Below are 25,855 nucleotides of genomic sequence, written 5' to 3' on the forward strand. Positions count from 1 at the left end.
GCACCTTCAGTTTCTCACCCTAGATCCCAAAAGGCACGGGCAAGGCTTGGTGAAGTCTGAACCCTTGTTTCTGCCCACCATACTAAGCATGAAAATACCTTTTCAGCAGTCAAAGTGTATCTATATTTTATAGGATCCATGGCAAATAGTGAATTACATATTAGTACACGAGCGTTCAGTGACAACATCTGGGATCCTGCTGTATAGGCACAAGTTAGGACGACAAGGCATTTCGCTATTTGTTAACGATGATATACGTGGATGCACATCTTTTTATTCCATGCTAATATAGGTAGACGCACATATTTTAAATACATGAGCCATCTATGCGTTTACAAACAAAACCTCAAAGCCCGCCCTGTGGGAAGAAAGCATGTCATCTGCCCATTTTAGTTGAAAAACTAATTTAATTTCCATCACCAAATATGCGAGGACAATTGACACTGTTAAGCTACTAACCCAACTCCTCTGACAGAACAATATTGGCATCATGATGTTTGAAGCCACAAGCAATAGTCAAGGTATCGAATTATATCATCATCATCTTTCCCATTCGAAATCTGGGTCTGGCCGCATCTCTCTCTGCTTTGGCCGCTCCCCTTCGACACTCTCCAACTGTGGCTTAACGACCTGGTCCCAGCCCATGATATATGGCAAGATGAACTGCACAGAAGCAAAATATTTAGTGCTAGTTCCATTTAATCAATTATCAAACGACATACAATATAGCTGAATTTATTGCAATAAAACACAAACAGCTAAATTTAAAAGCACCCATCATATATGCGCGCATGTATACATTCATACATGTGTGTGTATATATATATATATATATATATATATATATATATATATATACATGCCAACAGATGGTGACCTTAGGATTTAGTTGAGCTCATTTGTCATCCAAACTAAACCCGTCCCAACTCTCCAAATCCACACCAGCAACCACCCACAAGCTCTGACTTTCCAATTCAAAAATAGCAACGACCATAACCAGAACAAATGCGTACCGGTGTTTGTTAGATTTTACCTTCTTTATCACAAGATTTAATAAATCCTTTCTCAAAATTGCCGATCATGTTATCTCAGGTTTTCCCTCTATCCAAACCCTTAGAAGAAAATTCATTTATTCCCCTTGGTCCTTAATGCCTCCTCTACCTTTATAGCACATGATCGTGCTGTCTTGATTGATTCCTGGCAATGCTGTCTAAAAATAATAGCCTTGCACCTCTGAAAAGGTCATTTTTATCCTTCTAATATTGCCGCACATTTGCATTAAAATCTCAACTTTGTAAAATTTAGCTATTTTCCTTGATTATCTTAAACATAACAAGTCGTACACCATCACAAGCCTCACTTCCATCTTGTAAGGTTTTTCTACAATCTAAAATGCATAATTACTATCATAGTGACCCAAAGGCACTTCCTCTATTTGTTCATCCTAACAAAAGATGGAAAAAGAAGCTAAAAGGATGACAGTAGTGCATCTCCTGGCCATCAATTATTATCCCATAAAATTTGTGTTCCATATGTTCTCTACCTTGACTGATTTTAAGACTCTCATCCTGGAGAACCTCCATCCTTTCCAATTCAACATTTGAATCAAGTCTTAAATCATCAATTAACATTTTATCATAGCAAATATTATCCATGATGGAACCTCCTCTTAAATACAGCAATCAATTCATCCATGTCAAGTGTAAAGCCGTGAAAGACTTATTTGTCACCCCTTATGCAGTCCCACCATACTGAAATTCTCAACACACTCTTAACTACTTTTCATTTGTTTAAATTCCTTCATTCATGTATCAATCCTGTTTTACTGCTTTACAACACAATTTTCCCTTGTGTGCCACCAAACCACCCTCACTATAGTCTATCATATGCCCTTCATCAACAAATTCCATGTGTTACTTCCTCATATCGACCATTACATTGATTTCACAAGCAAGTCCAAGGCTATCCTTCATGGCATAAAACCAAATTTGTTTTAATTCTATCACCCTCTTACACAAAGGTCACTTCGAATTTCTATCACTTTGATCAATATAAACAGAAACCACAAAACTGCTCTAACACCGGATTAGGATCCAAATCACATGCAGGCTGCCAAAGCTCCTTCAGCAAGACCACCCATTAATGCATCAGTACATACAAGTCATAATGCACAACAAAAAGAGGAAGCAAATATGCTTTCTGCATAAACATGCAGTCACAATTTATAGTTACTTTATATGTTCCATGGTGCACATGTCAGTGACTATACCTGCATGTAAGTTACATTACATATATATATATGAATAAATGCAACTCTATTAGCGTGCATTTGTTTTATCCTATGATTTGGAAGGAAAAAATAACATTGTATAGAGTTCCACTATAAGATAATGGTTCCTGCAAAACTTACACTAAAAGCTGCACGCACCACTGCAAACTCAGCTTTTGCCACGGGTACAGAAAAACGATCATTTGTTTTCTGGACAGAATTCATGACAGCTGCACAGAGAGAGTAATTGTAATACTTACATGAATACTGCAGTTTGCAGACCATGGTTGATAATATTTAAGCATCCATAGAGTAACAAGCACATAAACTCAATAAAGGACAGAGAAACACCAGACTTTCACAGTTCTAAAAGCTCCATAGAAATGCCAACACTTCTTACGTGTGAAAACTCTTGTATTCCCAAGAAACACCTACCACTTGACAGGACTTTCTAATCCCCACCTTCCTTTCCTCCAATCCCCCTTCACCATGCCCACCACCACAATTCCAACCTCCTTCCCAACAATCAGCACTCAACTACCATCATCTCCTCCATTTCAATCTTCATCACCACCACTACTCTACCATCATCACCATTTCCACCTACAACCCAATGACAACCAACATAACCATTGTCATCATCAGCAACACCATCACCACAAATATGAGGTACAATCAACGCTCTGTAAATTCTGGAACACCAATGATACTCTGTTCAGTCCACACCACCCCTTGGAGATGGAGGTTAAACCCTTAATTTTTGACAGTCATGGGGACCTCTGGATTTAGGTTATAGCATAGGTTTGTGTATAGTTGAAAGAAATGAACCATGTTAGAGTGTGGATTTAGTGATAGAAATAAGCAAATCATATAGGTGGAGTTGGTTGCCATAAAGCAGGCATATAGCTTGGAGTAAGCATCATGCCTAACGTAAGCATCATGCCTAACGGCTTCTGAAAAGCGGGCATAGGCAAGGAACAGTTATGCCAGTCAAACTTGCTTATGCCATGCATAACTATTCAAAGTTAGAGGTGCCATTAGCTATTTCAGGAATAAAGCCACCATTTATGCCTGTGTCCTCATTTTTAAATGGATACGAGCAATATCAACCAAAAGTTATTCTAGACACTGTAGCCAAACAAATAGCAATGACATTTGGCACAACCATCTCTAATCCACTTTTGTGTTATGCCTGAACTGAATGCAGCCACGGGATTAGATGGCTTAGGAGAATGGCACTGAAGTATGATGACAACAGAATTGTAGGACTTGGTATGGATTCATTTGGAGTACTTTTGTTTTAATTAGGCGAATGAAAAGGTCATTTATTCTAACTGACACCTAACCTTCTGCAGAGTTCTTTTTTGAAATCTCTTGATCATCATACTTCCAATAATACCCATACTATTTATTCTCCATCTATTATTGCTTTGAAGTTTAAACGTCTCTATTTTCCAGCATAGGTGTCACCGGCAAAAAAAGAGGAACACACACACACACAGAGAGAGAGAGAGAGCCTTTTAGAATAACATTCAAATAGGAGTATTGAAACAGAAAATATACATCTGAACATTATGGCTACTTATAATAGGTGCCTGATTCCAAAAAATTGAAGACTACCACAATGACCAACAGAAATTTGTCTCCTGTAATGATCTCACATAGGCAATCCACTATCACAGTTTAAAAGATTTCAATTTGAAGTGCAACAATATTAATGCTTCTCAGGAAATTTGCACATATTTAATGTTGTTTATGATTTAACATTAAATCATCATCATAATCATTATTATTAGTGTACAAAATATTCTGGATAAACCTAAATTATGATATTGGGATCTTGTACAATGTATATGTATGAATTTGATTCATCACAAATCTTGTGCTTGATGAGCAGCTTATATAGTACTTTAAAAATACTGCATATATAATCACTTCTTGAGAATCAGTGGTATTGTAAAATAGACTCATGGCTGAATAGGCACCTACAAGTTTACTCCCAATGACTAGGTTCTAATATCATATTTGCCTGAGGGTGTCAGCATGTTGAATTTTGTTTTAATGAAATTAGGTCATTGATAAGAATTTTCAGTCAATACACATGCCTATGCACATGCAATATAACTAGTCTGGAAAATGTACGTGAACTGTGATTCCACAAGTAGTCAAGTATAATGCCTTGAGAAAGTTACCATTGGAACAAGATATTAGACTAGATTTTCAGCATCATTTTAGTTTGGGTGGTGATAATAACTGGCAGTTTGCAAAAGTTCGATGCACTTCTGTTCATCCTTTGCTTTCGCACAATGGAATAATTTACACTTGCCGAAGTATATAGAGTCATCAAATGCAATTATCAACCATAACCATCTTGTCCCTATTATATGGCGTTCACTTATAGAATCTTAAACTATTATTTGTGGTTTCCACCATATTACTCTCATAAAATTAAAGCATAGATTCCGATCGTGCCTTCGAGCACTCCAACATTATGACCTACAACTTAATAAAGATGACATAAAATTGAATTAACAACGAATGAGTCATAAAATTGATGTGATGAGAGTGAAAAACTAAAGGCAATGCACAGCGATGTATATTAGTTTAAAAACTTTTAAATTAAAAGAAGAATGTCCACTCTTACACAATCTTCCCTTAAAATAACCAGAAGACGAGCAAACAGCAGCAGACTGCTGTTCCCTTTTCTAGCCCTACACTTATATAATCTCTGAATTCTAAATTTGATTCTACTTACTGATAAACTGGGATTAACAATGAATGACAAAAGATTAATACAGATTTTTAATAGCCCACAGACCTAATATAGCAGCACAACTCTGAAAAACACAGAATTGGGCATTCAAATTTACATGGTATCCAGCTCCAAAATATTTTGGTTTTTATGGGGTTTAGCATGTGTAGACCAAGCACAACAGTTTGGATTTTTGAATTATATTGCCTAAGATGTAGTTTAGTTCTCTAACTATATTGAAAATGTGCAACTGTCCATTTTGTGTTCACTTGCAACCCATGTTATTGCATGCTAATTGCTAACTCAACTTGAACCAACCTGAAATCTCATCGCTTCAGCAAGTCAATACAGACACATTAGAAATGCTCCATATGCTTTAATTTCTTAATTATCCGGCCATCATTCACAAAAATGGTCGTGCAAAGAGCAGCAATGAAGGTTGATAACTCAATACACTCCAAATTTCAGATTCAGGTAGAAAAAGATTTGGATCTACAAGCTTATTGCGTTTCACTGTAGAAAGAAAAATTAGAAAGAAATGTGTGCCTGCAGTAAATATTTACTTAGAAAGAAAAAAGGGGGATGGGAAGGTTGTGCTTAACCCTCTGTCAGATTTTAAGTAATTCTATAAATGCAAAACACTAATTCTATGTGAAATGCTTTTGAGGTTCCTTGCCTATTTGATTGGTAACATAACATTTGTAATTCATAGATAACCTAATTGTGTAAACACATATGTTACATACATAATGTCATTTACATGCATACATGTGTATGTTGCATGCACGTATTCATGTATGTATTTACATATGTACGCATGTCTATATATGTATGTATGTGTCGATCTCCACTCAAATCCGGTCAGGTCTATATTGGACGAGGGAGCCTCATATCAATGATCCAAGTTGTTGGATGTGATCTACTAGCTCTAAATTGCTTATACACCACAAATCATAAGATTTGGAAACTTCTAGGTCAAAAAATTGGACAATCTAAATAACATCAAATTATATATGTTATTTTGGTTGCTTGGTGCATACGATCTCCAAATTATATGATTTCTTTTGTGTGTAAGCTATTTAGAGGTAGTACATCACAACCAACGGCTTGGATCATCAATATGAGACCCACATCGTCCAATCTACATCTAATTGGATCTGAGTGGAAATCTACTCGAGTGTAGCCAAGTCCAGCTCTCTCTCTATATATATCTCTATCTATCTATCTATCTATCTATCTATCTATCTATCTATCTATATATATATATATATATATATATAAACATTGCTAGCCCTTGAAAAACTAGAATAATATAGATGATAAAGAAGCAAAGGTTTTAAAAGTTCAAGTAGATGAGTTGTTTGACCAACTATTCCACTAGGCTGCTCATATAATTGTCTCCCATATTCAAGGAGGGAAAAATTAAAGCTAGACAAGTGCGTGCCCTTTGCATTTATTGAAAAGAATGTAACAAAAGAAACCCTTCCACATTAGCCAACTTAGAGCATTTTTTATGGAACCAGAAACCACCAAGCAGAAAAAACTATGATTACTCATCCAAGTGTGTGCATCTGATATCATCTTCTAGATCAAGTCAGAAACATCAAACAGGATAATTGCCCAGAACATCAAAAATTTAACCATCCATACTTAAAGACATGTCATTGCACTAAGGCCCAACTCTAAGCAATTGACATTCTCCAGCTCCAAGAACTATTCCTAGGTCTCTTTGTTACTTTTGCTACAAAGATCCGCATTTCCTAAACCATATAACTCAAAATAGTTTTAAACCTAAACTTCAATCAGTCTTCATAAGAACAAAGGAAAAGCTACTTAGTAAAGAAGCAAAACAATGGCAAATGCTAGTTATTCAACCATGGGATCTATCAGTAAGCAAAGAAAAGAGGACTACTAAAATAGTCAGAGAACTTACTTAGATTAAAGAAATAACCCTCGCCATTGGGAACTGGGGAAACTGATAGTGTTTTCTTCACTTGACCTTCCAGACTGTAACATTGTATATCAGAAACCAGGGGTGGTGTGGGGTGTGGGAAGGGATACAATAGGCCTATGAAGATAGTGCATATTAATGGATGTCAAATAGCAAACCTTGACTTCATTGAAGGATCATGGAAAAATTCACATGATTCAGCAGGACCTAGGCTTATTAGGCACCCAATTTCAGTAGCTGATAATGCAAAGAGCTACAAAAACCAGTAATTAGCATGTGAAGCATCACTACATAGAAAATGCATATAAACATATGGTTCAAAAAATTAAACTAGCAGCAAAAGAAAAGAAACAAAAGGTTTAAATCCAAACATGCAGGTGAACTGGGTTGTGCCAACAGTCACAACCCCCTGCTTAATAACCAAAGGTTCTGGGTCCGAGCATTAGTGGTGCATTCCAAGTATTTGCGCATGGGTAATTATAGTGCAGGTGGGTCTCCCTGCCTTTCCAACAAAAAAAAAAATCCAAATTTCCAGCATAGATTTCTATGGATCCCAAAAAAATCCTGGCTAATATCTAATAAAAAGTTATTGGAAAGATTAAACAGGTCAGTGGAACAAGCAGAAAATGACTCAAATAGAAGCGCAATTGCAAACACTACAGAAAAAACCAGTACCTGTTTCTTTTCAGGATCATACTTCCGTTGACCAATAGCAGGCATGAACTTCAATAGCACAACTCCCCTTCTATCAACTTTAGAACTCCCAGACTGCCCAAAATATTTTATAAATGAGGTGTAAAGAAAGAAAATCTTGGTCGAAAAATAAATCTCGAAACTAATGACCCCAAAAACCCAAACCATACATCCAGCCTGCTGAATGTTGGCAGAACAGGGGAAACTGTAAGTGCAGCTTTTCCTTTAAAAATAGAGAAATCTGCATATGTTTTTCCTGAATAATTCCCTGCAGAGGAACAAGAGTCTGAGCAATATCGATGAATGACAGAGGTAGCTGGAGTGAAACCAGATTTCATCATACCATGTTTTATGGAATCTGATCTTGCAGTTGAAATACCGAATCGAGAACTGTAATTACTGAACCATGAAGCTTCCTTGATATTACTATTTTTCTCAGGCAGAAATTTTGAAGCCAGTTGATTCCTGCAGAACCCAATCAAATGGTCAAAAGGTTATAATATGCAACCTAAAACCCAAACTATATGGTAAATAATGGATCTGAAGAAAAACATGCATGGAATATCCAATCGTCGCCTAAATCAATTTCACCATATAAGGGGACAAGACCAAATTTTATCATCAGAGTGAAAATAGAGTTACAGAGTGATTAAGCATCTAAGATTTAGCAGAGATTTAAGATGAAACCATGTAGCTGTCAAGAAGCTACTGAAACAAAGACATCAGGAGTTTCAGGCATGATAGTGAGAAGTCATATACTACTATCTCCAGAACTATCAAAACCAGCTTGTAACCATAAATTCTTGTTCCAGCTATTTGATGTCCACTTTATGAATCCTCATTTGCCAGGTATTTTTTTCTAGAGCCACTTTTGATGTTATTTTTGAGCTTCTCCATATCTTTTATTTCACAGCATTTATCCATGTTATCTTAGGTCTTCCCCTCTCAGATCTTCGTATTACATTTAGGCTCTTTTGGTCCTGCTACCTTCAAATCATTTTCTTGGATCCATTTTACTGCCCAGCATTCTAAACATAAAATACTGTTAACTTCATTATGATTCTATAATTTTTCCCTTAAACACCAAGGTATGCGCATACTAACCTGGAAGTACCCTTCAACTTTTCCAACCAGCTCTAATTCTATTAGACATGAATTCATCTATCTCTCTATTATTCCATAATAATAGATTCTAAATAACAAAAACAGTCACTTGCCCGTCGATCTTAACTGAGACCTCATATTCACTTATATTTTCACCAAAAGTGCATTTCCTAAGTTCTACTTTTGTTCTGCTGATATTTAAGCCCTTATCATGATGCTTTCTTCAATAAATCTGATTTAGCATTTAATCTTGTCATCTGCTGATCAATCAACACTACTATCATTAGCAAATAACCAAATAGCATACACCATAATACATCTTTGTTGATATTAATAGTAAGTTATTAAATGATTAGTTACCCAGCTCTCAAACAAATAAATAAAACAGGAATAAATTTCCACTAGCATGCAACAAGTTATGCAACTTCAAATATAGAGAACTTTAGTTCTCTTCTTTATAATGGCTATCAATATCTTTAAAACGTATAGAACAAAGGAATCCTGCATGAAAACAGGGAAAAATGTCAAATATGTACTACCAGAGGAAAATGACCCGGAGTCAATGTCACATGGATGGATGTGTTTCAATGCATACAGTTAAAGTGGAGATGTATGCAGCTCCATTTAATAAGCCTCATCATTTCACTCTTCAAAACCAAAATCTTTCCATGTTTAAGGATGCCATGGAGAACTAAGCCTGAATTGCCAAACAACAACTAATGCACCCCTTGTTACCACATGGTATTTGTGGTTCAACCAACTCTAGCCCAAAGTTTAACTGGTCAGAAACTTCATACTAATTGAATGCAGGACCACCTGGGAAGGGCATGTGCATGCACAAGTGTATCTAAAAGGCAAAGAAGAAAAGTTTTGACTTTAAGGACTCCTGATCAATTCAGAATTCCACTACATCCAAAACTTTCCAAATACAACCAAGTAAAAGGAAAGAAAAGACAAAGGTTGGACTCATTAAAACTCTCTTACATCACTAATACTTCTCCTCAAATCTCTCCCTGGAGAATTCGAGAGCAAGTAATCTATTTTGCTAGACCAAATCCCAATCATCAATTATATTGAATGTTCTGATATGCTCTGGTAATGCTCGTAGCAGCTGGATGAGGTTCCCAAAGGACCGGGGGGGGTGGGGTGAGTGTGGGAGAGGAAAACCTGTTATCCTGCGGCTGATTCAACAACCAAAACAGAGGAGGGAACAGGGGAGTTTTGGGCTCAAGAACAGAGCTTTTTCTGGGTTTTTTTTTTTCACGAGAAAGCAATGAAGAAGAAGGAGGCGGCGCTCCTTTACAACCTTTATACATAACCACAACTCCCCTAAATCCCTAATCACAATCCTAATCAAACAGACTCCTAATTCAACTCAACTCAGACCCTAAACAAGCTTAGATTGGAAATCAACTTGATTAAACAAGGACTCAATTAGACTCAACCAAACCAGAATTCAAAAAAAATCACTTAATCAAGGCTCCATGCTGGGTTTCATTATGGTCCTGCATCAGTCCCCTCCACTTGAACACGACTCGTCCTCGAGTTTTCATCTGGGTATAGCTGCTCTTCAGGGTTATGGTATTCATAGATATCAGCGACATTAAAAGTCTTTGAAATTCCCATATCATCTAGTAGGTCCACAACGTAAGCATTGTTATTGATCATTTTCAAAATTCTGTATGGTCCGTACTTTCTTGGCTTCCATTTGCTGTAAGTTCCCACGGGAAATCTTTCTTTGCGCAAGAAAACCATCACCATGTCGCCTTCTTGAAATTCTTTGTGCCTTCGATGTTTATCCGCCCTTGATTTGTACTTAGCATTTGTGTCCTCTAGGCGTTTCTTCACTTCTAACTGTATAGCTTGAATTTCTTCTGCCAAATGTTCTGTTGCTGCACTGTTTCCAAAAATTTTCGGTAGGCGCGCCAGATCCAATACAGGCTTTGGTGCCTTTGAATAAACAATGGAGAAAGGCGACCGTCCGGTTCCACTATAGACAGCATTGTTGTAAGCAAACTCTGCTTGGGCCAAAGCATAATCCCAATGTTTCGGGATGCTCCCAGAAATGCAACGGATAAAATTACCCATGTTCTGTTAACCACTTCCGTCTGTCCATCAGTCTGAGGATGCGCAGTGCTGCTGAAATTTAATGAAGTGTCAAACATCCTCCATAGAGTAAGCCAGAAGTGACTCAAAAATTTGGAATCCCGATCTGATGTTATGGATTGTGGTACTCCATGCAAACAAACAATCTCTCGAAAGAACAACCTTGCAATGTGGGATGCATCTGATGTCTTCTTGCAAGGGATGAAATGCGCCATCTTGGAGAACCTGTCCACCACCACGAAAACTGAGTCTACACCTCTTTATGTTCGGGGAAGATCCAACACAAAATCCATCGACAGATCCTCCCAAATAGCATTTGGCACAAGTAGAGGCATATATAGTCCAGTGTTTTGCGATTGCCCCTTCGCTGTTTGGCAAGTATAACACCTTTGAATAAATTTTCCAACATCTCTTCTCAGCTGCGGCCAATGATACCTTTCCGTGAGACTGGCAATGATCTTGTCCCGACCCATATGCCCACTAAGGCCGCCACCATGAAAGTCTCTAATCAGCTTCTCTCGCAATGAGGATCTAGGAATACATAAGGAATTGCCCCAAAATAGATAGCCATCCTGAATGTTGAAGTCTCCAGTTGCTTGATGACTTGTACACTTTGCCCATACATCTTTGAAATCCTCATCCTCTGCATACAACTCTTTCAAATATTCAAACCCCACAACCTCTGCCTGCATGGTAGTCAATAAAGCATTGCATCGGCTCAGAGCATCTGCCACCCGATTTTGTGGCCCAGACACCGATGCTTCAACACAAAGAAAAATTTCTGCAAAAAGCTTACCCATCGAGCATGCATTCGGTTCAAATTGTTCTGATTACTGATGTACTTCAAGGCTTGATGGTCGCTGTACAGAACAAATTCTTTTTGAATAAGGTAATGCTCCCAATGCTTCAACGCCCGGATGATCGCATAGAAGTCTAGCTCGTAGGTTGTCCACTTTTGCCGTGCTTCACTAAGTTTTTCACTGAAGTACTCCACGGGCCGTCCTTCTTGGGTCAAAACAGCCCCTATGCCGACCACAGAAGCATCACACTCCACTCCAAATAACTTTTCAAAACTCGGTAATGCTAGTACTGGTGCAGAAGTTAGCTTTTCTTTTATCAATTCAAAACTTGCTTGTTGCTGCTCCCTCCATTGAAATCGGCCCTTCTTCATGCATTCGGTGATGGGAGCGATGATGGTACTGAAGTTCCGAATGAAACGCCGATAGAACGTCGCTAACCCATGAAAGCTGCGGACTTGGCTAACATTTGTAGGAATCGGCAACTCCCGTATTGCCTTTACCTTCTCTTCATCAACATGTATGCCATCAGCCCCAACAACAAATTCCAGGAACACCAAGCGTTTTGTAACAAAATGACACTTCTTAAGATTAACAAACAACCGATTCTCCCGTAAAGCAAGCAAAACTGCTCTCAAGTGCTCCTTATGCTCAATTTCATTGCGACTATAGATCAGAATATCATCAAAGTAGACGACGACGAACTTTCCAATAAATGATTTTAGTACCTGGTTCATTATTCTCATGAAGGTGCTCGGTGCGTTGGATAGGCCAAAAGGCATGACCATCCACTCCTAAAGTCCATCCTTCGTCTTGAATGCTGTCTTCCATTCGTCACCGGGCCGAATTCGGATATGATGGTAGCCGCTCCGAAGATCAATTTTGGATAAGACCTTGGCTCCTTCTAACATGTCGAGCATATCATTCAAACGGGGTATGGAAAACCGGTATTTTACTGTTATCCTATTGATTGCACGGCTGTCCACACACATGCGCCAACTCCCATCCTTCTTCGGCGTCAAAAGTGCAGGCACCGCGCACGGACTCATGCTCTCCCGGATCAGCCCCTTCTTGATCAAATCTTCAACTTGTTGCTGCAGAATTTTGCTCTCCTTAGGACTCATGCGGTAATGAGGCAGATTGGGGAGACTTGCACCAGGCACCAAATCAATATGGTGCTGAATATCTCGCATGGGAGGCAGTCCATTCGGTAATTCTGCAGGGGTGATGTCTTTGAACTCTGTCAGCAATTCTTTGAACTCCTCAGGCACTTGCTGCATGATAGGCATCTTCGACCCCTTAACAACCAACACCATAACCTCTTCAGCCCCCTTGAGTTCTGCCATGAACTGCGCACCAGAAATAGCAAAGAAAGACTTTTCCTCCACTTGAGAAGTTTTGGGGGTAGGCTTCTCTTTCATAGGCACCAACAGAATTTTTCTACCTTGCCATCGGAACAAGTATGCATTGTCTCGGCCCCTGAATGTAACATCTGTGTGATGCTGCCATGGACGCCCGAGTAGAACATGACATGCATCCATATCCACTACATCGCACACCACTTCATCCTTGTAGTACCTCCCGATGGACAATGGCACCCTACATACATTCTCTACTCTCGTTTCAGCACCTTTCTTAATCCATCCAATCTTATAAGAAAACGGGTGTTTTTCTGTCTTCAATCCCATCGCACGAACCAACGTGGAAGAAACAATATTTTCGCTGATGCCGCTGTCAATAATCACATTGCACACAGTTTTGTGGATAGTGCAGCAAGTTTTGAAGATACTGTGGCATTGCGATTCCTCTTCATTCCTCGGGGCAAATAAAATTCGCTGAACTACGAAGGAGGCCGGAACTCCTTGATCCGGTGCCGTCACCTCGACGTCTTCATCGTCGGTCTGCCCCTCTTCATGATCCTCGTCCTCATGCGGCATTTCTTCTTCATCCTCAGCTTCGACTACATTGACTGGCCGTCGCCTCGGACACTCGTTAGACCAATGCCCAAACTCTTGACATCTGTAACATTTTATAGGCATTGGTCTCTCGTAGGGGTTGCCACTACCTTTTGGGGCCGCCTGCTGCTTGCTGAAATTTCCAGCTCCTCTCGACGTGGACGTTGGTGGTGGTTAACTCGAAGTGGCCGCTCCTTCAACAGTCTTCTGCTTTGCTATGGTGGAGCGCAAGAACGATGCTCTATTCATGGGCTGAAATTGGTGTGCCTTTCGTGTCGCCTGCGCCTCAAATTTTAAGGCCAAACTTGTAGCTTCCGACAGGCTCCACACCGGATATAAATCCACCTGATCTCGGATAACCGGCTTCAACCCACCAATGTACCTCGCCACTTGCTGATTTTCTGTTTCTGACAAGTTGTTGCGGGCATTGAGGCGGTTGAATTCGTCAGTGTATTCGGTCACCGTTCGAGGGCCCTGTTGGCAGTAGGACTGTTAACGAGCCGAGCCGAGCCTGAGCCTGGGAGAGCTCGGCTCGGCTCGTTTCACAGAAGCTCGGGCTCGGGCTCGGTAACGAGCTCTATATTGGGCTCAAGCTCGGGCTTGCTTGGCAAAGCAAAGGCTCGGGCTTGAGCTCGTAAAGCTCGTTTCAATTACGAGCTCCAGAACGAGCCCAAGCTTAGGCTCGTAATCGGGCTCGAGCTTAGGCTCGGGCTCGATAACAGGCTATTTTTCTCTATGTGGTCAGATTTTTATGAATTATAGTGCTGAAATAAGATTTTTTAGTGGGAAACTAGAGCTCGTTTGGGCTCGTGAGCTGCTCGGGCTCGAGCTCGGGCTCGGGCTCGGATGTAAACGAGCCTTATATTGGGCTCGGGCTCGGGCTCGTTTGACTAACAAGCCGAGCCCGAGCCGAGCCCGAGCAGCTCGGCTCATTAACAGCCCTAGTCGGCAGTTCTGGTACTGATGGTAGAGCGCCTGCTCATAGTCAGGCGGAAGAAAACGGCCACGCAGATATTGCTTCATCTTGCGCCAGGTGGTGATCTGCATCTTTCCTTGCCGTAGACGGTTATGTTACAGTTGATCCCACCATGCAGATGCTCCTCCCTTCAATTTATATGCGACCAACTTCACCTTCTTCTGATATGGGATCTCCATATAATCGAAAATTTTTTCTACCTCAGCCAACCAATCCAAAAATCCCTTAATATGAAGATTACCGTTGAATGCACGGAGATCCACCTTTAATCTAAAATCAGGGGAGCCCCTATCACGAACGCCCCAAGGGAGCCTGTTTCTCACAGGTTCTGCATTCCTTCCCCCTGCATGGGCCCTGTTCATCCATGGATGTGGCTCGGGGACTTCGTCGGCGACTGCATCTTCATCAGGGGGCCAGCCGTCAATAGCCACCCCTCCAAAAGAAAGTCTGTGGTCGACTCCATTGAACCTGTAGCCTGCTTGGCCTTGGTTCCTCCGTGGACGTTGCCCTCCAAGCCCCTCATCTCCTTCATCCGGATAGCGATGGTTGAATGCCATTCGGTCCCGTTCGCCTCCGTTGAAGCCGTATCCACCTGGGTGCAGTCGCGGTCCACCGAATGCTCCAAAGACAGCGTCATCTTCCTCTTCGTCGGAAGACTCCGGAGGAACTCGCTGGCAACGCCGGCGAGGGGGATCTCGCGCCGGTGCCGGTGGACCGTGAGGGAGATCCTCGTGAGCCCGCACGCGCTCCCGGTTGGGATCCATGGTATTTTCAATCCGCATGGCTTGGAGAGTTTGCTGGATATCCCGCACGGCCCCTTCCAACCTGCGGATCGCTGCCCAAAGGCTGGCACCCCGTGATCGCCGGGGTGGACGCTCGTGGCACTGTCATTCGCCATCAATGCCAGTTGACCTCGCTCTGATACCAAATGGTGCGGTGAGCGTGGGAGAGGAAAACCTGTTATCCTGCGGCTAATTCAACAACCAAAACAGAGGAGGGAACAGGGGAGTTTTGGGCTCAAGAACAGAGCTTTTTCTGGTTTTTTTTTTCACGGGAAAGCAATGAAGAAGGAGGCGGCGCTCCTTTACAACCTTTATACATAACCACAACTCCCCTAAATCCCTAATCACAATCCTAATCAAACAGACTCCTAATTCAACTCAACTCAGACCCTAAACAAGCTTAGATTGGAAATCAACTTGATTAAACAAGGACTCAAGGACTCAATTAGACTCAACCAAACCATAATTCAAAAAAAATCACTTAATCAAGGCTCCATGCTGGGTTTCATTATGGTCCTACATCGCGGGGGGGGGGGGGGGGGGGGGGGGGGGGGGGGGGTGTAGCGGGCACAACATGGTGGATAACTGTTTAGAAACCAATAGAAAAAAATTTTGAATTCGCATTAAGCTCATACCACCAGATTTAACCTGATGGTAAGTAACAACTCTTAAGAGCAGTGGCAACTTTTTTGTAAACCTCATATATGCTACTTTTCTTGCATAATCAATTTTTCCCACCGGTATTCAAGAGCACTAACCAAAATTCAACCTACACACATCAACTAAAATCCACACTCTCCATACTATCATAGTAACAGAATATTCTATCAAGTCCCACCAAATTCCCTAAAACCTAAGTAATTTATTTATTTACTTTCATCTTGCTTCTAATTTTACTTGATTGAATATTTGATACCAAGACTTAGTGCTTAATTATAGTGACATGAAAGTAATCTGAGCAACAATCAATCGCTATACAAGAACCACATGGAAAACAGGCAGAATCCAGCAAGAAAATGTTCCATCTCAAACATTTGGACAGTTACCAGTCAATCAAAAAGACATGATAATGAGAATAAATGGGGCAATAGCATATGTTTCTATAAAATCTAAAGGAGTTTTTGGACAACTTTTGGTTCAAGTCACAAAAATGTCAAAAATGAGACATACAGGTAGTAATGAGGGATTATCTACCCTAAAGATCCTACCAGTGAAATGCATAATGAGCATATGTAATTTCCAATTACCATCACAAGCTTATACATGCAATAGCCTTTTTATGTGCATGTAGACCTATTCAGCAGATTTATTAAAAACTAATATCATGGGCTACAGCATTTGCATATGGCCAAGATATTGTTATTAGTGTTATGCACCAATGCCAGGCAGTCACAAGTATGATTGTGAGGACCCGTGTGGGCTTGTATTTAGTTCCACATCGATTATCCACTGAGTAGATCTTGAATACTTATACAGGATCAAGAAATCCAAATAATACTTTCTGACTGGCCATTTTGGATGAGACCCTAGGTTGTCACAAATGGTATTAGAGCAGACCTGGCCCATTATCCATACGGACTAGAGGATACTGTAGCACGGATTCATTGGGGCTAACCACTAGCTAATTGTGGTGCTTGTGATTAGATTTGAATGGATTTAAAATCTTAGCCTGGCGATGACGTCAGGGCTTAAACGGAAAGAGTATGTGAATACCCATGTGGGCATGTGTTTAGTCCCACATCGGTTATCTGTTAGGCAGATCTTGGATACTTATATAAGATAAAGGAACCCAAATAATATCCTCTGGCTAGCCATTTTGGGTAAGATCCTTGATGAGAGTACAAAAGTGAAATTTTCATATTATCTTAATTAGTATTATAGTTAATTTTTATTAATAAAATTAATTAATTAATGTTTTATTTGTGTTTGAGTGAAATTAATCCAAGAGACCCAGTAACTCTGGTTTGAGCCCAATTTCTGACGGTCCGAGCTCAACAAATCCTTAGCATCTCATCTGAGCCTTACGTTGCCCGTCATCCGCATGCAATCTATATCACTGCGTCCAGCTGATTCAGCCAGCATTAGTGCCTGCGTCATGAAGATCCCAGCATTTTTCAACCGACCGTGGCAGCATGCAACTGGATCATCCCCAAGCCGCGTCTCACACGTGGCTTCCATATCCCCTGTTTCGAGAACAGAATCTACAATCAAAACGCTTCCAGCAACCATTCATCTTCAAAACTCCCAAACCGGCTCTTTCATCCGTGAAGCAACGTTCCAATGAACAGAGCAGGATTCATCCATGAGGAGCTTCCCAGCGATCGTGGCATCCAATTGTTTCATCTTCAAATTCCCAAACGGCAGCGAGGGAACTCCAAAGCCAGTCCTTCCGTCTCCCCCGTTTCTTTTCTTCCCAACGGTCATCTTCTTCCACAATTTCCAGCTGAAGAATCCCAAGCGATTCAACTTCATCCCGTATCTCAAGCAAACCGGATCATTCCAAGCTGCATTCAAATCCATGCGTTTCAGATGCTTCATCATCTCAACAGCCGAATCAAAACCTTCCCATGACCGAGTCCATCGCAAAGCACCCAGCAATCTCGGTTCGACTTCCATCGCGAAAACAGGGAGCAAATTAAACGGCCGGTTTGATCTTCATTGATTCCCAGCGTCTCTTGAGCTTTGGGAAAATTCTATAAAAGGGAGAGCCATCCGGTGGAAGGAGGGAGAGGAGGCGAGGGGAGGTCACAGAACGGAAGGGAGAAAGCAGCCGGGAGAGCCATCCGGAGCATCTTCTCTTCCAATCTAGGCAGCCGACGGGAGAGAGGAGAAGAGGACAGCTAGAGGCCAAGGGAACCAGGAAGCTCCCTCTTCCGATCTACCTTCTCAGCCGAACAAGAGAAGGAGGAGAAGCAACGGGAGGAGAAAACCCAAAGAAAGAAAACAGAGCACCCTGTTTTCTTAAGAGGAGAAAGAAAAAAAAAAAGGATTTATGTTTATTTTATTTACTCTATACTAATCCTTTTTATAAAATTGCTTGCATCTCATATGGATAGCTAAATCTTCTCTAGCTAAGGCTAGGGAAAAGCCTAGCATTTTCTTCATGTATTTTCTTTAATCATCAATTGGATTTTAATGTTTTTTTGATTTGATTTATGGTGCAGTAGATTGATAGAAATTATTTCAAACTTATATATTTTCTTTGATTTGTTATTTCCCCCGGGTATAACAGATGCTTAGAAATCCCTGTAGTTTAAAATAGAATTACTGTAATACTGCCCATAAAACTAAATCTATTTAACTGAGATAATAGATGATTTTAGGAAAAACTTGATGAAGTGCTAGGCTGAATCCTGATGCCTTAGTTATATTTTGTTAATCCGAATATTATTTAGCCTTTAGTTTTTGTTCACTGTCAAATCCCTGTGGATTCGATCTCGGACTCACCGAGAATATTACTTTGCTACACCCTATACTTGGGGTATCCTACGTTTAATTTTTCTTTTTAAAAGAGCAAGATTAAAATCGTAGCAAGTTTTTGGCGCCGTTGCCGGGGATTCAGGAAAGGTCTCTTCTTGACCAAGGTATGCATACTTTAGCTCAGATGGTAAAGGTTTTAGCTCATTTTTGGGTCATGCAGGATTTTATAGGAGATTCATTAAAGATTTTAGCTCAATATCTAAACCCTTATGTAATCTCCTTCAAAAGAAAACCCAATTTGTGTGGTCTGAAGAATGTCAAAGAGCTTTTGATAAACTTAAAAGCTTGCTGACCTCTGCTCCCATCATGCAACCACCTGACTGGTCACTTCCTTTTGAAATTATGTGTAATGCTAGTGAATATGCAGTTGGGGTAGTTCTAGGGCAAAGAAAAGAAAGAAAGCCTTATGTTATTTACTATGCAAGTAAGACTTTAAATAGTGCACAAATGAATTACACCACTACGGAAAAAGAACTACTCGCCGTAGTATTTGCACTAGAAAAATTTAGGTCTTACTTGATTGGATCCAAAATCATTATCTACACTGACCATGCTGCCCTTAAGTACCTTCTTTCAAAAAAGGATGCTAAGGCGCGTTTGCTTAGGTGGATTCTTCTGCTCCAAGAATTTTTTCTAGAAATAAGAGATAAAAAGGGGGTAGAGAATGTAGTAGCTAATCACTTGTCCCGTCTCACTTTTCCAGATTCCTTAGACAATTCACCCATAAAAGACACTTTTCCTGATGAGCAACTGTTTGAGATCACATCTTCACCCTGGTTTGCAGACATTGCAAATTTTCTAGTCACAGGTGAACTACCAAGTCATTGGAATAAACAAGACAAAAGAAAATTTTTGACTGAAATAAAAAAATTTTTCTGGGATGATCCTTATCTTTTCAAATATTGCCCAGATCAAATTATTAGGAGATGTGTACCTAATGACGAATTTATTAGTGTCATTTCCTTTTGTCATTCTGAAGCTTGCGGTGGTCATTTCTCTGCTAAGAAAACGGCTGCAAAAATTTTACAGTGCGGTTTCTATTGGCCCACCTTGTTTAAAGATTCCCATAACTTTTGCAAAGCTTGCGAGCGCTGTCAAAAGTTAGGTGGGATAACTCGTAGGAATATGATGCCTCTCAACCCAATTTTAATTATTGAAATATTTGATTGTTGGGGAATAGATTTTATGGGCCCATTTCCTCCTTCATTCGGAAATTTGTACATTTTAGTAGCTGTAGATTATGTCTCCAAATGGATTGAGGCAATTCCTTGCAAACATAATGACCACAAAACTGTTCTAAAATTTTTAAAGGAAAACATTCTTTCCAGATTTGGAACACCTCGAGCCATCATCAGTGATGGGGGTTCACACTTCTGTAATAAGCCTTTTGAGGCTTTAATGCGAAAATATGGGATCACCCATAAAATCGCCACCCCTTATCATCCACAAACAAGTGGACAAGTTGAAGTATCAAATCGATCAATTAAGAATATTCTGGAAAAAACGGTTAACCCAAATCGCAAAGACTGGTCTTTGCGTTTAACTGATGCACTTTGGGCTTATCATACTGCTTTTAAAACTCCGATTGGTATGTCTCCGTACCGTCTTATTTTTGGTAAACCGTGTCATTTGCCTGTGGAATTGGAGCATAGGGCATACTGGGCTATTAAGAGATTTAATTTTGATATGGATAAAGCTAGTTCACTACGCAAACTTCAACTTAATGAACTAGAGGAAATCAGAAATGAAGCATATGAGAATGCTCGAATTTATAAGCATAAAATGAAAGTCTTTCATGATAGAAATATTATAAGAAAAACATTTGAGCCTTCCCAGAAAGTTCTATTGTATAATTCAAGACTTCATTTATTTTCAGGAAAATTGAGATCTAGGTGGACTGGTCCATTTATAGTTAAAACTGTTTATCCGTATGGAACCGTTGAGATAGAGAATCCAAACACCGGTAATATTTTTAAAGTAAATGGCCAACGTTTGAAGTTATTTTTGGACAACTTTACCCCAGAAGTTGAATCGACCAATCTGGGAGATCCTGTTTATCAGGATTGATCTCTATATCTGCTAGAGATCCTCTGTTTGTACATAATTTTTCTTTCTTTCATATGACAATTGGTGAGCAACAGCAGTGTGCAGTCATTCTATCAGGTAAATTCTCACCTTCGGCCTTATTATACTTCATACAATCATATTTAATGCACTCATGTTGAAACATTGGGGACAATGTTGAATTTAAGTTGGGGGGAGAGATTACTATATTTTTCTATATATCATACCAATTGTCATATATTTCAAAAAAAAAAAAAAAAAAAATTATTTAAACATATATGTTGTAGTCATTTAATTACCACTATATTTTTCAAAGAAATAAACATGTGCAGCTATTAAGGCAAGGAGCATATTATGACTTATCAGAGACCTATTACTAGATCCCCACATAGGTATTCAATGACAATAGGAAGGCCTCAGGAGTTCACTTGTTTTACCTACTTGTTTGTTGATCTTATTCGCAAGAGAAGTACGAGTGTCCTTGTCTTAAAGTTCATGATTTGGTTTTCACATAAAGATTGAGTTTGAAATTCCCGGCTAGATCGCCTGGGTGCCTTATGTTCTGACCTTGGTTGACCTATAGTCACAATACAGTCACGTTACATATGTATATATATATAAAAAAAAATTTAAAAAAAAAAAAGAGAGAAATAATACTGTTTGTCTTCACTGAGTAACCGGGCCTCTTGCCTACAAAGCAGCGAGTGTTCGCGTAAAAAGGTGAAAATGACTGAAATAAGTGACTAGTCCGGCCTCGTGGCGTAGTCTGGTTCGAGTAATTAAGTCCGAGGGGTGTTTCACCTAATGCCTTGAGCCAACTGGATCAAGAGTCATTGACCCAAAGCTCGTTACATGGACCTTACTAGAGCCTAATGGAGTTGGACTGTTGTAGTCATTGTGTTAAAAAAAAAAAAGAAAAAGAAAAAAATAATAATAATAATAATATTTTAAACACGAGTGAGTTAGTTAAACTTAAACCAAGTGACATGTGGATGACTGGTTTGACTCCATTATTTTAGAACTCTGTGTACCTGGGATGTCTAGTTGGGATTGATAGCTTCATTTTTATATGCGAACCATTCTGGATAAATAACATGTGATATTCGGAAAATTTTGTGGATCGGGAGCTAACAAATGATAGTTAACACTTGTGAATTTGAGTAGTGCACCTAGAACTCAAGGGGTACCCAATTGTGGTGGAGGTATAGGTATTCTGAGACGTCACATTTACATTTGCCTTAAGGGTTGCTATGTTTTAAAGTATCTTCTAACTTAAAAACGATGTTTGTGGGTAACATCACTGCAAACCCTCACGAGACAACACTCGTCCACTAGGGTAACCTAGGGGTTTAACGGCTTGTTGCACGTGCTAAGTGCAATCGTAATGCTCTACGAAAGTGAGTATTTATTTTAATTCATGCATATTGATAAAATAAACAATACTTTTGCACCCTCATTTTATCATTTTCACACTAAATTGCTAGAGACTAGCAATAAGCTAGTTGAGGGGTGTGATGAGAGTACAAAAGTGAAATTTTCATATTATCTTAATTAGTATTATAGTTAATTTTTATTAATAAAATTAATTAATTAATGTTTTATTTGTGTTTGAGTGAAATTAATTCAAGAGACCCAGTAACTCTGGTTTGAGCCCAATTTCTGACGGTCCGAGCTCAACAAATCCTTAGCATCTCATCTGAGCCTTACGTTGCCCGTCATCCGCATGCAATCTATATCACTGCGTCCAGCTGATTCAGCCAGCATTAGTGCCTGCGTCATGAAGATCCCAGCATTTTTCAACCGACCGTGGCAGCATGCAACTGGATCATCCCCAAGCCGCGTCTCACACGTGGCTTCCATATCCCCTGTTTCAAGAACAGAATCTACAATCAAAACGCTTCCAGCAACCATTCATCTTCAAAACTCCCAAACCGGCTCTTTCATCCATGAAGCAACGTTCCAATGAACAGAGCAGGATTCATCCATGAGGAGCTTCCCAGCGATCGTGGCATCCAATTGTTTCATCTTCAAATTCCCAAACGGCAGCGAGGGAACTCCAAAGCCAGTCCTTCCGTCTCCCCCGTTTCTTTTCTTCCCAACGGTCATCTTCTTCCACAATTTCCAGCTGAAGAATCCCAAGCGATTCAACTTCATCCCGTATCTCAAGCAAACCGGATCATTCCAAGCTGCATTCAAATCCATGCGTTTCAGATGCTTCATCATCTCAACAGCCGAATCAAAACCTTCCCATGACCGAGTCCATCGCAAAGCACCCAGCAATCTCGGTTCGACTTCCATCGCGAAAACAGGGAGCAAATTAAACGGCCGGTTTGATCTTCATTGATTCCCAGCGTCTCTTGAGCTTTGGGAAAATTCTATAAAAGGGAGAGCCATCCGGTGGAAGGAGGGAGAGGAGGCGAGGGGAGGTCACGGAACGGAAGGGAGAAAGCAGCCGGGAGAGCCATCCGGAGCATCTTCTCTTCCAATCTAGGCAGCCGACGGGAGAGAGGAGAAGAGGACAGCTAGAGGCCAAGGGAACCAGGAAGCTCCCTCTTCCGATCTACCTTCTCAGCCGAACAAGAGAAGGAGGAGAAGCAACGGGAGGAGAAAACCCAAAGAAAGAAAACAGAGCACCCTGTTTTCTTAAGAGGAGAAAGAAAAAAAAAAGGATTTATGTTTATTTTATTTACTCTATACTAATCCTTTTTATAAAATTGCTTGCATCTCATATGGATAGCTAAATCTTCTCTAGCTAAGGCTAGGGAAAAGCCTAGCATTTTCTTCATGTATTTTCTTTAATCATCAATTGGATTTTAATGTTTTTTTGATTTGATTTATGGTGCAGTAGATTGATAGAAATTATTTCAAACTTATATATTTTCTTTGATTTGTTATTTCCCCCGGGTATAACAGATGCTTAGAAATCCCTGTAGTTTAAAATAGAATTACTGTAATACTGCCCATAAAACTAAATCTATTTAACTGAGATAATAGATGATTTTAGGAAAAACTTGATGAAGTGCTAGGCTGAATCCTGATGCCTTAGTTATATTTTGTTAATCCGAATATTATTTAGCCTTTAGTTTTTGTTCACTGTCAAATCCCTGTGGATTCGATCTCGGACTCACCGAGAATATTACTTTGCTACACCCTATACTTGGGGTATCCTACGTTTAATTTTTCTTTTTAAAAGAGCAAGATTAAAATCGTAGCAATCCTAGGTTGTTACAATAATAAATTAGAAACATCCCTAGATCCTTCTCGAATTTATTCACCCTCCCATCTTACCCAAGATAGACCGGATGCACACATAACTCAAGAACCCAACAACTGATACAACCTAGCCTTGAGTAAAGTGCTGAACCGAGGACTAGAACTTGCTTCAAATGTTCGACCCATTTGCACAACAGATACTACTCCAAGCCACAAAAACTGTACCTCGACCAAGCACCAGAACGCCCAAATGGTTCGAATGTGATTATCCTCTTACTAAGGAGCGATCGAGAGAAATGCCTAGCACCATTTCAGGTACCACATGTTTAGTGCTTTTTTACCTAACCTATTAGAAAGAGTCATGAAGTAATTTCAACATCCTTGTAGCTTTTTCCATCTATTAGAAAAGAAAATATTATTAGGACTCGGGAGGGCGTAATCCATGCTTTTATCGACTCGTATTTCTCCATGGAACGAATAAAAACGTTTCCAGTTATGCGGTGGAAGGCAAAAGAAAACGTTCTGTAGAAAGCCCAAGAACTAAAAATCCGACCAACACGAAGCATTAAGATATGGAATAGAAATGAGAGTGGGAAAAAGAGGCGGGTTTCGGAGAAGCGTGATTAAGACCACTTTTAAGTAAAAACAAAAAAAAAAACCCACGAAGGGAAAAGGAGAGATTGAAGGGGGGAAACAAGAGGATGATTAGAGTTAGGTGACTTGCCTGGGCAACCAGAAGCGGGAGAACTTCATCATTCTGGAGCAAGCGAGAGAGAGAGAGAGAGAGAGAGAGAGATTGTGCGGCGCTTCGGGAAATTAGGACAGCAGCGGTGCACGGAAGCACATGGTTCGGATGAACCTGGGAAGCGAACCAACTGATTGGATTTCATTGGTTCGGTTTGCTTCGGTTCACTTTTTGGTTTGGTTCACATTGTGGTACAGATCTATTTAGTTCGGGTTTTTTTTTCCCCGGGAGTTTGATTCTGTTGGTTCACTTAGGAGTGAAGGGTTTGGGTAAGTCAATCCTATCCAATCTATATAATATTATACATAATCTATAGTTTATAATGTATATAATCTAATAATTTATTATGTCATACATTTATAGGATTTTTTTTGGTATAGATTTATAGTCTATGTTTAACTTCTGTTTTGTTGAGCAGAATGTTTGAGTCTCCTTGTTCCTATAACATGCTGTCCAGATCTTTTTTAGAAATTATTATTATTGAGTAGATTATTTGTTGCTCCAAAATTGTCCACTACCTATTCTTAGTACATTTTTTTGTAAAATCAATAAACCATTGTACTAGAAATTTTTTTTCAAGTATTTTAATAATTCAAAGAGCGATTTGCACCAATCAAATTTTGATAGTCTCATTTTGGTGTGGTTATAATATTGATTGGGCCACTTTCCATTTCAACAATTGAAAAGTAATTGGAATCAACCCAATCTCAAGTAGTGGCCTTCTTCCATCTTTTCTCATGTCTTTTTAAAGTAGACTTTTCAATGGCCAATCCCATGACGATGCAAATTATATTATTTAAACATAAACTTTCGACTTGATTGAATAACATGAATTATACTATTTTTTATCAATTAAATAGTGATTTTTTATATTCAAATTGTATAGATTCAATACTTGCTTTTCTGTGCTTGATTGGTTGTGTGCATGTATCAGATACATGGAACCTTGTAGGTGCAGTGTAAAAGTC

General features: G+C 39.7%; 2 protein-coding genes across 3 annotated transcripts; both read right to left on the minus strand.

Annotated features, from left to right (window-relative positions):
* Positions 1-238: 238 nt before the first annotated feature.
* On the minus strand, positions 239-25,022 carry LOC103717260 (single-stranded DNA-binding protein WHY2, mitochondrial-like). Of its 2 annotated transcripts, XM_008805576.5 has the most exons (8): positions 24,867-25,022; positions 8,009-8,130; positions 7,836-7,933; positions 7,648-7,740; positions 7,131-7,225; positions 6,955-7,028; positions 2,411-2,499; positions 239-663 (listed from the first exon to the last, which is right to left on the minus strand). In XM_008805576.5, the coding sequence occupies exons 1-8, from the start codon at positions 24,896-24,898 to the stop codon at positions 541-543; spliced, it is 726 nt and encodes a 241-aa protein (XP_008803798.1). In that variant the 5' UTR covers positions 24,899-25,022; the 3' UTR covers positions 239-540. The 2 variants fall into 2 exon arrangements, with proteins under 2 accessions (XP_008803798.1, XP_088562949.1); XM_088706823.1 differs by lacking the exon at positions 2,411-2,499.
* On the minus strand, positions 8,131-15,913 carry LOC148700658 (uncharacterized). The gene has a single exon (XM_088706822.1). It carries the CDS (start codon positions 13,709-13,711, stop codon positions 12,467-12,469), a length of 1,245 nt encoding a protein of 414 aa, XP_088562948.1. The 5' UTR covers positions 13,712-15,913; the 3' UTR covers positions 8,131-12,466.
* Positions 25,023-25,855: the final 833 nt, after the last annotated feature.

This window comes from Phoenix dactylifera, chromosome 11 (assembly GCF_051530095.1).
Source record: "Phoenix dactylifera cultivar Ajwa chromosome 11, Ajwa_hap1_PhDact_Kaust_v1.1, whole genome shotgun sequence".
Taxonomy (NCBI): domain Eukaryota; kingdom Viridiplantae; phylum Streptophyta; class Magnoliopsida; order Arecales; family Arecaceae; genus Phoenix; species Phoenix dactylifera.

Bases quoted from the DNA above. Each gene is read 5' to 3' on its own strand.
- LOC148700658 (XM_088706822.1), bottom strand. From the start codon at position 13,711: ATGCCTATAAAATGTTACAGATGTCAAGAGTTTGGGCATTGGTCTAAC.
- LOC103717260 (XM_008805576.5), bottom strand. From the start codon at position 24,898: ATGATGAAGTTCTCCCGCTTCTGGTTGCCCAG. The intron at 7,741-7,835 runs GTATGGTTTGGG...TATTTTGGGCAG, and splicing joins CAACATTCAGCAGGCTGGAT to TCTGGGAGTTCTAAAGTTGA. The intron at 664-2,410 runs GTAAGTTTTGCA...GCTTCTGTGCAG, and splicing joins TGGTGCGTGCAGCTTTTAGT to TTCATCTTGCCATATATCAT.